The sequence below is a fragment of the Symphalangus syndactylus genome, chromosome 16, assembly GCF_028878055.3.
Source record: "Symphalangus syndactylus isolate Jambi chromosome 16, NHGRI_mSymSyn1-v2.1_pri, whole genome shotgun sequence".
NCBI lineage: Eukaryota > Metazoa > Chordata > Mammalia > Primates > Hylobatidae > Symphalangus > Symphalangus syndactylus.
The window spans coordinates 9,443,245-9,457,089 of NC_072438.2; the positions used below are offsets into that span (position 1 = coordinate 9,443,245).

At 37.0% G+C, this 13,845-nt stretch overlaps 1 protein-coding gene across 5 annotated transcripts in view; it reads left to right on the forward strand.

The window, feature by feature from the left end:
• LOC129464945 (zinc finger protein 595) overlaps positions 1-13,740 on the forward strand; it is a 31,973-nt gene extending 18,233 nt beyond the window's left edge. For 4 of the 5 annotated variants that reach the window (XM_055246486.2, XM_063619635.1, XM_063619636.1 and 1 more), the window contains one exon: positions 11,945-13,740. In XM_055246486.2, coding sequence (XP_055102461.1) covers positions 11,945-13,665 — 1,721 coding nt within the window. In that variant the 3' untranslated portion in view covers positions 13,666-13,740. Of the gene's footprint in view, positions 1-3,600; positions 3,649-11,944 lie in introns of those variants that run through there. The other variant, XM_063619638.1, reaches the window with a different exon arrangement.
• Positions 13,741-13,845: the final 105 nt, after the last annotated feature.

The window sequence follows — 13,845 nt, forward strand, 5'->3', positions numbered from 1 at the left end:
CTGAGTGCCCTAATGCTAAGAGCACTCTTCTTGTTTACTTTTCATCCAAAAACCCAAATCCTTGTGGCATTAAGATTTTCTTTCTCCAAATCCAGTTTCCATGTGTTAGAGACATGTTTTAGAGACATTGCTGGTCAGCCAATGGAATGCTGATATTGATGGGAAAGGCAGAAATAATTCCTACCATCTGGATTTTTTCAGAATTGTGAAAGGGGAAAAAGTATCCCCAACAACGCTGAATGTTCATTCTAGCAAGGTGATACAAGGACCTGCAAAAAAAAAAAAAAAAAAAAAAATGTACTCCAGGCACACAGAGGCACACAGTGCAGAGGCCCTTGGGACGGTGGTCATTGAGTATTTCAATGAGTAGGATGGGGGTGGGAGGATCTATATCATAGGATGGCCTGACTTGCCACTTGAGTCAGACATACCATTCCAGCCAGTACTGCCATTTCCTGGGTTTGTCATCTTGAAAAGATTGTTTACTTATTTCAGCTTTCATTTTTATTAACTGCACAGTGCATTCTATTGGTAGAGCTTGAAAAATACGAAAATATTCTCAAAGAGGCATAAAAATGTGAGTTTTAAAAAAATCTCGTGATATATTTTATTTGTTAAAAATTCTTATTTTCTTTTCTTTTTTCCCTGAGCAAGGGTAGTAAGTTTCTGAAATCTGTACATTTTGGGAGTTATTTCACACAGAATCTCAGTGCTTAGTTATAAAAATATTACTGGGTGAAAAGAAGTAGGAAAAATTGTCTTCTTTTATGGCTGCAGAAAAGTGAATACATTTCCACAATAAATTGTGGTAGAGAAATTGGTGATTTATAGAGATTTGCCAAAACAACAGTTTCTTTTTTCTGCTTAGTGGAGAATTTGCGATAGTGGATAAGTCTACTCTGTATCCTGTTATCTGCATGTTTGAGTTTAATGTTAAATTCTATGGACTAGGACTTGACATTCCTGGAAGTGCTCATAAATGATTGCTTAATTATTTGTTATTATGGAAATAATACCTAAATGATGTTTGCTGTCTGAAATGGATATTTTGGCTTTTCTTGTTGAAGTATGAAATGTAAGTGCCTTCTAATTTCCATTTCTCCTGTGAACATAAGCACTGAGTTTGATGAATTCTGCTGGATTCTTCAAACACTGAGTTCCTTTTGTATAAAACGAAGGGAATAACCTTGACTGGGAATCAGACCTAAGCCCATTAACTGCAGGGTAAGGCCAATCTTGACACTTTCAAAGGATGTAATCAATAGCCCAGTTGTTACTTACTGGGGAACCTTTCCTGCAGGTGTCCCAGCCTGGCTCAAATTAGACATGGAAGGAGCCTTTATATTGAGAAGCTACAGAACCCTGGAAAGCTGAGGATCCACAGGCAGACGCAGTGAGAGTTGGGATGGGAGGTTTCTTGTGATGTCCTCTGAGAGGGTGTAATTGTTATTGTCTTGGGGCTCTTCCTAGATATTGTCAAATAAATTCCGATGAGGTAAGAAGTGACTTTATTCTAAGGAATATTGCATTGGGGAAAGCACCAAGCATAAGACCTGCAAGCATCTCCAAAATGAGGCAGAAAAGGGCTGTTTGTCATACGGAGGAGCAAGCAAGATTAGAAAGAAGGTGTGAGGGAGAGGGCAGAATGGATCAGATTCAGGATTGGAGAATGTTTCACCCTGACGTCAACCTGTTCTTGGGAGGGACATGAAGAGGGGTTGCGTGCTATCTCAGACTGAAGGTGGAGCAGAGTCCAGGGGCTTGGGTAAAGGAGAGAAACTTAAGCAAACTTTGGTTAACAGGTATTCTGTTCAGAACACTGAAGACAAAATTATTTGTTTATGAGGGAAAAATGAGAATCTGGAGTCTGTGAATTTGAGATATCTAAAGAGGGAACATCATCAAAGTCAATGAAAAGGTGATTTATTAGCAATAAGCTTTTTTTAATAGGGCACAAAGGATTGGAGAGACCATAGTTAAAACTACCAAGATTCACTAACCCACCTCCTCTTTTCCCTCACTTTCTTTTGTCCTATATATTTTTTCCTTTTGGCTTTTACTGAATTATATCCAATATTAATAATCTGGTAAACATAGGTAAAATGTTTTTGTTAAGTTCTGTGAGTAGTTTTATCAGATCCTTTAACTTGAGGGAGGGAGTTATGGAAGCCCATGATTTATAGACAGTTGCTCTGAAGTATAGGTGGGTCCCTGGGGCTTGTGACTGGCACATGGAGTGGAAGCAATATTGTGGGACTGAGCCCTGAGCCGGTGGGGTCTGTACTGACCCTGGTGTTGTCAGAATTGAGTTGTTGGACACCCAGTTGGTGATAGAAGTTTGGTTGGTGTTCAGCAAACTCCATATATTTGGTGTTAGAATAAAGATATCAGACCAGGTGCGGTGGCTCACGCCTGTAGTCCTAATACTTTGGGAGGCCACAGAGGGCAGATCGCTTGAGCTCAGGGATTCGACACCAGCCTGGGCAATATGGTGAAATCTTATGTCTACCAAAAATAAAAAAAAAAAATTAGCTTGGCAAGGTGGTGCATACCTGTAGTCCCAGCTGGGGCTGAGGCAGGAGTATCACTTGAAGGCTGGGATGTTGAGGCTCTCCAGATTTATGATGTATCCTGGAGAATGTTCCATGTGTGTTTGAGAAGAATATAAGTTACACTGTTGGTTGAAATGTTATCTGTATATGTCTTTTAGGTGTAGTTTTTTAGTGCTATGCAAGTACATTGTTTTCTGTCTGAATGATGTGCTGTGTTAAGTAGGGCAATAAAGTCCCCTAGTATTATCATATTTGTCTGTTTTTCTACATCTGTTAATATATGTTCATATTTTTGAGACAGGTCTCAGTTAATTTAGAAAGTTTATTTTGTCAAGGTCGAGGACACACACCTGTGACAGGATGTCCTGGCGACATGTGCCCCAGGTGGTCGGGGAACAACTTAATTTTATACATTTTAAGGAGACATAAGACAGCAATCAATATATGTAAGAAGTACATTGATTCGGTCTGGAAAGGTGGGACAATGTGAAGCAAAGGTGGGAAGACTTGAAGTGAGGAGGGGGCTTCCAGGTCATAGGTAGATAAGAGACAAATGATTGCATTCTTTTGAATTTCTGATTAACCTCTCCAAAGGAGGCAATCAGATTCACATCCGTGTCAGTGGCGGAGGGGTGACTGAATAGAATGGGAGGCAGGTTGGCACTAAGCAATTCCCAGCTTGACTTTTCCCTTTAGCTTAGTGATTTGGAGGCCCTAAAATTTATTTTCCTTTTACAATATATTTATGTGCTCCTATATTGGGTATGTATATATTTTTAATTGTTATGTTATTTTGACAAATTAGCCTTTTATTACCATATAGTGAAGTTCTTTTTTTCATAACATTTTTTTTTTCCTAGAAATCTCTTTTGTCTGATATGGCCACTGCTACACTCTTTTAGTTATTATTTACATGGAATATTCTTTTTCATCCTTGAACCATTAACGTGTGTGTGTCCTTAACCCTAAGTCTCTTGTGTGCAGTGTATTGTTGCAGCATATTGTTGCACACTCCTGACCTCATGATCCACCCGCCTTGGCCTCCCAAAGTCCTCAGATTACAGGCGTGAGCCACCGCACCTGGCCAAGTCTTCAGGTTTGTTTCTGGGTTCTTGGCATTTCTCCCCTCCAGATTCCTGGGTGGGCAGGACTTCTCCCAGACTCTAGGTGACAGTGACTGGAGCTAGGTTATAGGGCTGTTGCCTGATTCACAGTGGGAATAAATTCAGCCAGCATGCCTACAGTGGCACATACAGGTGCGTTTTTTGGCAGGTCCCAGGTTAGGAAAAACTTCTCCTGGACTTTGGTTGCATGGACTTGGAGCCAGGTTATAGTGCCACATCAAGATCCACCACCAAATAAATACTGGCAAGCCTACATCCAAGGGCACAGATGGACGTTTCTCTCTGTGGGTCCCTGTGTGTTTGGGATTTCTTCCACACCATGACTGACTTGTGCAAGGGGTGGATTTTAGGCTAATTCAGAGATCACAGACAGAAGCAACAGGCTTTTCACCTGAGACACAGGACATTATGAATTCTTCTAGGTGTCTTGGCAGATGGTGCTGGTGGCAGAAACAAAACCAAATGTTCTACAGCTAATTCTACAATGAGAATTGAACATATTTTTTAATTCTGTAGCTGGGACTGTGATGGGCAAGCATACCCATGCCACTCAAGGGCATGCCTTCTCAATACAGCCTTCCTCAGTCTTGGGTTCTTCTGTTTTTATGATACATCTATATTACATTCAATATTTTATAGGTAAAAATTTTCAATTTTTTTCAACTCCATTTTACTGGGGAGCTTTTTTCATGTAGGTTCTCCTCAATTATTTGATTTTTGTTTTGTTTGTTTATTTTTGAGGCAGAGTCTCACTCTGTCACCCAGGCTGAAGTGCAGTGGTGTGATCTTGGCTCACTGCACGCTCTGCCTCCTGAGTTCACACCATTCTCCTGCCTCAGCTCCCCGAGTAGCTGGGACTACAGGCGCCCACCACCATGCCCAGCTAATTTTTTGTATTTCTGGTAGAGACGGGGTTTCACCATGTTAGTCAGGATGGTCTCGATCTCCTGGCCTTGTGATCCACCCACCTCGGCCTCCTAAAGTGCTGGGATTACAGGCGTGAGCCACCGTGCCCGGCCTTTTGTTTTAATCTTTATGTTTGCCTGGTAATTTTAAACTGTACCTTTTATGACCCTGTGGTATTTAATTCAAATAAAAATCATTGGGTTTCACTTTGAGCAAATTAAAATGTACATACAAATCAGACATTTCTATTGCTTATAAAAGTTATCTGTGTGGTATTTGTATGTGTAAATATTGTCCCTACTTTGTTTGTAAATTATTTATTCACTTGGGTGTTCATCAGTGTTTTCTTGTGTACGTGAGTAGTCAAAGAAACTGTAAAATTACCACCTATTTGATTATATGTTCTGTGAGAGAAACAGTTTTATTATTTGAAGATGATTTTTGAAAAATGTAACCTTTTTAGGTAGATGTAAATATCTAATTGTGATTAAAAATTTTAAATTGCTAACTTAAACATTTTCTTTCTTTCTTTCTTTTCTTTTTTTTTTTTTTTTTTTTTTTTTTTTGGAGACAGTTTTGCTCTTGTTGCCCAAGCTGGAGTGCAGTGGCGCAATTTCAGCTTGCCGCAACCTCCTGCCTCAGCCTCCTAAGTAGCTGGGATTACAGGCATGCACCACCATGCCCAGCTAATTTTGTATTTTTAGTAGAGACAGGGTTTCTCCATGTTGGTCAGGCTGTTCTTGAACTCCCAGCCTCAGGTGATCCACTTGCCTCAGCCTCCCAAAGTGCCGGGATTACAGGCATGAGCTACCGCCCCCGGCCAATATTTTCAAGAATACGGTCTAGTGGTGTTAAGTACATTTACTTTATTTCACAGTGGATCTCTAGGTTAATTTTACCTTACAAAAGTAAAATTTAATACCTTATAAACAATAAGCTGCCCGTTTTTTTCTCTTCAGCTCCTGAAGAACACCATTTTACTTACTCTTTCTGTAATTTTATAATTCTTCTCAGTGTAATTATATAATGTCTGTTTCTGTTTGACTCATTTTATTTAAGATAATGTTCTCAGGCTTTGTTTTGTAAGAAGTGTCAGAATATCTTTCTGTTTTAAAATGAAATAATATTTAATTGTAAGTATATGTCACATTTTAGAAGTCTGATACTGATCTCTAAAGGGACATTTGTATTATTTCCAGGAATTGTCTTTTGTAAATAACAATGAATGAACATGCATGTGTACATAGCTATTTAAAGTCATGCTTTATCATGTAGATAACTAATATTTCTAGCACCATTTGTTGAAAAAACTGTCTTTTTCCAGCTGTGTGTTCTGGACATCTTTGTTAAAAATCACTTGGCTATAGGTTCATGAATTTGTTACTGGGTTTACTGGATACTTTGATCTCTCTGTCTGTTTTTATGCCAGTATTTTGCTGTTTTGCTTATTATAGCTTTATAGTATATTTTGGAATCAGGTAGTGCAATATCTCCAGCTTTGTTGTTGTTTTTTTTTTTTTTTTGCTCAGGATTCCTTTGGCTATTTGGGGGTCTTTGGTTGTTTCCTATAAATTTTAAGCTAGTTTTTTTTTTCCATTTATTTGAAAAAAGTCATTGGTATTTTGATAGAGATTTCATTGATCCTGTAGATCACCTTGGGTAGTATAGCCACTTTTAAATATTATTTCAGTTAATGAGCAAAAAAATATTTTTCAGATTTTCATGTCTGTAGTTTCTTACCAATGTTTTATAATTTTCAGTTTAGAGTGTTCACCTTTTTAATTAAGTTTGCTGCTAGACATCTTTATTTTTTAGCGTGAATGACGTGGATGCAGAAGCAGCATTGGGCAAAACTGAACATGTCTTTTTTTTTTTTTTTGAGATGAAGTTTCGCTCTTGTTGCCCAGGCTGGAGTGCAATGGTGCGATCTCAGCTCACCGCAACCTCCGCCTCCCAGGTTCAAGCAATTCTTCTGCCTCAGCCTCCCAAGTAGCTGGGATTACAGGCATGCACCACCATGCCCAGCTAATTTTGTATTTTTAGTAGAAATGGGGTTTCTCCGTGTTGAGGCTGGTCTCGAACTCCTGACCTCAGGTGATACGCCCGCCTCTGCCTCCCAAAGTGTTGGGATTACAGGCGTGAGCCACCGTGCCCTGCTTGAGCATGTCTTTGTGACTTAAAAAACTCAACAAATTAGATATAGATGGTATATACCTCAACACAATAAAGGCCATATATGACAAGTCAATGGCTGATATCATACTGGACAGGAAAGGGAAAATTTTATTTTTCATTTTTTTATTTTTGTCATGCTCATCCATGTGAAAAGACCACCAAACAGGCTTTGTGTGAGCAATAAAGCTTTTTAATCACCTGGGTGCAGGCGAGCTGGGTCCGAAAAGAGAGTCAGCAAAGGGAGATAGGGGTGGGGCAGTTTTATAGGATTTGGGTAGGTAATGGAAAATTACAGTCAAAGGGGTTGTTCTCTGGCAGGCAGGGACAGGGGTCACAAGGTGCTCAGTGGGGGAGCTTCTGAGCCAAGAGAAGGAATTTCACAAGGTAATGTCATCACTTAAGGCAGGAACCAGCCTTTTTCACTTCTTTTGTGATTCTTTAGTTACCTCAGGCCATCTGGATGTACACGTGCAGGCTTGGACTCAGAGGCCTGACAATTTTACTTTAAGTTCTGGGATACGTGTGCAGAATGTGCAGGTTTGTTACATAAGTATACATGTGACATGGTGGTTTGCTGCACCTATCAACCCATCATCTAGGTTTTAAGCCCCACACTCATTAGGTATTTGTCCTAATGCTCTCCCTCCTATTGCCCCCCACCCGCCCCCCGACAGGCCCCAGTGTGTGATGTTCCCTCCCTGTGTCCATGTGTTCTCATTGTTCAGCTCCCACTTATGAGTGAGAACATGTGGTGTTTGGTTTTCTGTTCCTGTGTTTGTTTGCTGAGAATGATGGTTTCGAGCTTCATGCATGTCCCTGCAAAAGATGTGAACTCATTCCTTTTTATGTCTGCAAGAACAGAAAACTTAGGATGTTTTCATTTTACATTATAATGTAAACATAATGACAATATTTCACTGTGTACACTAAGTGTGGAGCACAAATCAAATACAGGTCAGTGATAGGTCTATTTCCAATATAAGAGTCTCTGTTTATCTGTATGCATATTGTTCCTTATTGTTTATGAGTTGTATACTTGTTCTGTTTGTATACAATGATTTTACCCTGCCTAGGTGAGTAGTCATTGAAATTCTTCTAATTTTACCCTCCATTTATTTATAAATCTGTTTTTCTATGTGTGGGAGAAACACTTCTGTGATTTGAAGATAATTTCAAAAACCGTCTTACCACTGTATCTGTTTTAGATACTATTTTTGATTGTCAACACATAAACTTTACAATCTTAAATATTTTTAAATACTTATCTTAGTCATATTAATTATATTGACATTGTTACTCACTATCTCTAGCATATGTTTATCTTGCAAAGCTAACACTCAGTACACATTAAACAACTAACTACCTTTTCTGTTTTCTGGCCCTTTATAAAAACAATTCTGTTTTCTGTTTTAGAGTCCAACTGCTTTAGATATCTCATGTGAGTTGATTCATACAGTTGCTCTTCATGGTTGACTTACTTCATGTTGCACAATGTCATCAAGATTTATCTTTATTATAATTGTTGTGATATTTTTTGCTTTTTACAAGCTGGAGTAATGTTTTAATATTTTTAATTCATTTATTTGGTGAGAAATTTACATTGCTTTCATTTATTTGCTTTCAGTAACAATGCTACAATAATTGTGAGTGTAGAAATTACTCTTCATGTGACCATATGTGTGAGCGTGTGTATTTTTGCTGGATTTTATTTTATTGATCTAGCTGTTCACCTGTATACCCATATCAAATTTTTTAAGTTCTTTAGCTTTGTATATGTTTTGATATCATGAGATGTGGTGCCTCCAACATTGTTTCTCTTTTTGAAGATTGTGGGGTGCTTCATTGTCCTTTGAAATTCCCTATAATTTGGGGGTTGCTATTTCTGTTTCTGCAAAAATTCAATTAAAAATTTGACAGAGATTTCATTTAATCTGTAGATTACATCAAACAGTCTAGATATCTTCATATTATTTGAAACATTGAACAAGAGCATGCTAAAGTTTGTGTTGTTTAATTTCTATAAATGTCCATTTTTTTGGTTTTTTTTTTTTTTTTTTTTTTGAGATGGAGTTTCACTCTTGTTGCCCAGGCTGCAGTGCAACGGCATGATCTCAGCTCACCACAACCTCTGCCTCCAGGGTTCAAGTGATTCTCCTGCCTCAGCCTCCCAAGTAGCTGGGATTACAGGCATGTGCCACCACACCTAGCTAATTTTGTATTTTTGGTAGAGATGGGGGTTTCTCCATGTTGGTCAGGCTAGTCTTGAACTCCTGACCTCAAATAATCTGCTTGCCTTGGCCTCCCAAAGTGCTTGGATTACAGGCATGAGCCACCGCACCCAGCCAGTTTTCTTTTTTTAATTAATTTCTACTCTTATTCCAGTTTGGTTATTAAAAGTAATCTGTAAAGTTCCTATTTTTAAAAATTTGTTAAGACTTTTTTGTAGCCTAACAGGTGGTCTATCAAGGAGAATATTTTATGAGCTATTCAGAAGGGTATGTATTCTGCTTTTGTTTAAGAGTGTTCTCTACAATCCTATTAGACATAATTGTTTTATACTGTTTTGAAGTCTATTTCCTTATGAGTATTCTTTTCTGATTATTCATTACAGAAATTGAGGTATTGAAATATCTTACTATAATTATATTGCTCTCTATGTCTTGCTTTACTTCTGTCAGTATTTGCTTTATATATTTGGAACCCTAATGTAAGACACACATACACACACACAAATATATGTACATACACACATTTTTCAGGGGTTCCTAGTAAATGAACATTTTTAATACAGTTTGTGTTCTTCTTTGTCTCTTAGGAGCTTTTAGTTAAAATAAGTTTTATGAAATAGGAGTTTTTTCCTTTAGATGTACTTCGGGTAATATTATTTTGACCTCTTCTGTTTGGTTCTTTGCATAAAGTTTTTTCTTTCATCTTGCCTTTTTCAGTCTCCTTTAATCATTAGATCTCAAGTGACTTGTAGAAAAGCAAGTTGTCAGGCACAGTGGCTCACACCTGTAATTCCAGCACTTTGGGAGGCCGAGGCAGGCGGATCACGAGGTCAGGAGATGGAGACCATCCTGGCTAACACGGTGAAACCCCGTCTCTACTAAAAATACGAAAACAAAATTAGCAGGCATGGTGGTAGATGCCTGTAGTCCCAGCTACTCGGGAGGCCGAGGCGGGAGAATGGCATGAACCCAGGAGGCGGAGCTTGCAGTGAGTTGAGATCACGCCACTGCACTCCAGTCTGGGTGACAGAGTGAGACTTTGTCTCAAAAAAAAAAAAAAAGAAAGAAAAGCAAGTTGTATCTTGTTTTTTGATTTCTTAAATTTATTTGGTGCATGTGTTTCCAATGGAAAGTTTACTTCATAAATATTTAAATAATTTGCTGAAATGGAAAGGCTTATTCATATTATTTTATTAATTGTTTTACTTGATTATTGTGTTTTTGTCCCTTTTCTGTCTTCCTTTTGACTTTTGTATGGATAGAATTTTACTTCTTATTTTCTTCATGTTATTTTATTAATTGTTTTACTTGATTATTGTATTTTTGTCCCTTATTTTCTTTTCTGTCTTCCTTTTGACTTTTGTATTGATAGATTTTTACTTCTTATTTTTTCATGTATCCATACAGATACCTACTTTGTGGTATCTTGTAAATTACATAAAATTTCTTAAAGTTAAAATAGTACATTTTAAAATGGTTATTTCAGTTGCATTTGAAAATTCTTCCTCATTACATCTGCCCTCGACTTTGTTATTAATGTCACTAATTATATTTTTATGTTACATATTTATTAACAGATTATGATGAAGTTTTTGATCATTTTTATGCTCTTTAAAATATTAGAGAATAATTAAAATGTTTTCTGCAGTATCATGATAATGGTACAGAACTTTACATTTGTGTATGTTCATGTCTTTCCCAAAAAGTTATTTATTTTCATATGATTATGTTTTGTTTTCTTGCATCATATTATTTTCAGTGAAAGATACTTTCTTCAGCATTTCTTTTGTAAGGCAGGTATTATGCTAATATACTTTTTCAACATTTGGTTATCTTGAAAGAGCTTTACTTTTTCTTCATTTTTAGGACAGTTTTGGATGCTATAGTATTCCTACTTAACAAGCTATTTTTCTTTCAGCATTTTAACTATATCACAATTCCTTCTTGTCTAAAAAAATTTTGTTGACAGATTCACTGGTTAAGACCACACTTATAAATGACACATCACTTTTATCTTGCAGCTCCTAAGATTCTCTGTCTTTGACTTTTGAAACTTTGCTTATGTATGTACCTTTTTATAAATCTCTGTATGTATCCTAGTTGAAGTTTGTTGTGCTTCTTCATTTTTTACATCCTTCTTTTACTTTTGGAAATTTCTCACTCATTACTTTTGTATTTTTTACCTCCACAGTTTGTTTTTTATATTGTAACGTTTTCATCAATATTCTCATTTGTCTTATTATATTTAGTTGTATGTGTTCCCCTTTAGCTCACTGACGATTATTCAGGTTAAATTTTTTAAATTTCTACATCTTCATTTTTTATGGTTGTTTTCTGAAGTTTTAAATTTTTTAATTGGGCCATGTTGCCCTAATATTTTGTATATATTGTAACATCTGTTTGTTCATGTTTCTTCTTATGGTCTCTAATCACTCTTCTACCTATTCCCTGTATTTAACACTGCAGCCTGCTCCTGAAACATTTACATTTGGTCTTAGCAGACCCAAGCTGTTCTTTCAAAGTGTAGCACCATTTCTCTCAGCTCTGTGTTGGAGACAGAAACCAGATTTTGTAAAGACCCCAGAAAGCCAGAAGTAAGGATATGTGTATCAGTATTTTTCTTCTAAGAAAGAACCCAGGGGTTGACAGTTTACTCCTATAGGCACAATGCTATATTGGGGAGGAGGAAAGCTGTGGTGGGTAAATATTACAAACCTTCCTTCCTGTTCCATGTGGTTCTTAGTATTGTGCTTACCCGAGGCACTGCATACAGTTAACTCATTTACAGATTTTGCACAAAGGCATTTTGGTTAGTATATTTTTGTTACATGTCTGTGAAGAAATTATGGCCTTTGATATTTTGTTATGCTATCTTACTAATGTAGTTTGTATACATTTTCTACATTATATTCCTATGAATCTAGTAACTGGGATAATTTGTTATTTTTATTTCTTTCAGCTATATGTTCTCCTTTCAGCCAAGACCTTTCACCAGTGCAGGGGATAGAAGATTCATTCCACAGACTAATACTGAGAAGATACGAGAAATGTGGACATGAGAATTTACAATTAAGAAAAGGCTGTAAACGTGCGAATGAGTGTAAGGTGCAGAAAGGAGTTAATAATGGAGTTTACCAATGCTTGTCAACTACCCAGAGCAAAATATTTCAATGTAATACATGTGTTAAAGTTTTTAGTAAATTTTCAAATTCAAACAAACATAAAATAAGACATACTGGAGAGAAACCCTTTAAATGTACAGAATGTGGCAGATCATTTTACATGTCACACCTAACTCAACATACGAGACTTCATGCTGAAGAGAAACCCTACAAATGTGAAAAATGTGGCAAAGCCTTTAATAGGTCCACATCACTTAGTAAACATAAGAGAATTCATACTGGAGAGAAACCCTACACATGTGAAGAATGTGGCAAAGCCTTTAGAAGGTCCACAGTTCTGAATGAACATAAGAAAATTCATACTGGAGAGAAACCCTACAAATGTGAAGAATGTGGCAAAGCCTTTACAAGGTCCACAACACTGAATGAACACAAGAAAATTCATACTGGAGAGAAACCCTACAAATGTAAAGAATGTGGCAAAGCCTTTAGGTGGTCCACAAGCCTGAATGAACATAAGAATATTCATACTGGAGAGAAACCCTACAAATGTAAAGAATGTGGCAAAGCCTTCAGACAGTCCAGGAGCCTGAATGAACATAAAAACATTCATACTGGAGAAAAACCCTACACATGTGAAAAATGTGGCAAAGCTTTTAACCAATCCTCAAGTCTTATTATACACAGGAGCATTCATTCTGAACATAAACTTTACAAATGTGAAGAATGTGGCAAAGCCTTTACTTGGTCCTCATCCCTTAATAAACATAAGAGAATTCATACTGGAGAGAAACCTTACACATGTGAAGAATGTGGCAAAGCCTTTTATAGGTCCTCACACCTTGCTAAACATAAGAGAATTCATACTGGAGAGAAACCCTACACATGTGAAGAATGCGGCAAAGCTTTTAACCAATCCTCAACTCTTATATTACACAAGAGAATTCATTCTGGGCAAAAACCTTACAAATGTGAAGAATGTGGCAAAGCCTTTACACGGTCCACAACACTGAATGAACATAAGAAAATTCATACTGGTGAGAAACCCTACAAATGTGAAGAATGTGGCAAAGCTTTCATATGGTCTGCAAGCCTGAATGAACATAAAAATATTCATACTGGAGAGAAACCCTACAAATGTAAAGAATGTGGCAAAGCTTTTAACCAGTCCTCAGGCCTTATTATACACAGGAGCATTCATTCTGAACAAAAACTTTACAAATGCGAAGAATGCGGCAAAGCCTTTACTCGGTCCACAGCCCTGAATGAACATAAGAAAATTCATTCTGGAGAGAAACCCTACAAATGTAAAGAATGTGGCAAATCTTATAACTTATCCTCAACCCTTACTAAACATAAGAGAATTCATACTGGAGAGAAACCCTTCACATGTGAAGAATGTGGCAAAGCCTTCAATTGGTCCTCATCCCTTACTAAACATAAGATAATTCATATTGGAGAGAAATCCTACAAATGTGAAGAATGTGGCAAAGCTTTTAATCGGCCCTCAACCCTTACTGTACACAAGCGAATTCATACTGGCAAGGAACATAGTTGAATGACATTTCTAGAAACCTCTAATTCCAGTGTCTTCAAACAGCAAATAAATGGAAGAATACTGTTCCCATATAAACTTGTATTATTTTTCTTATTTTAAATTTTTTAAAATTTCTGTATCTACATAGTATGTGTATTTATGGCTTATTTGGGTTATTTTGATACAGGCATATGACATGTA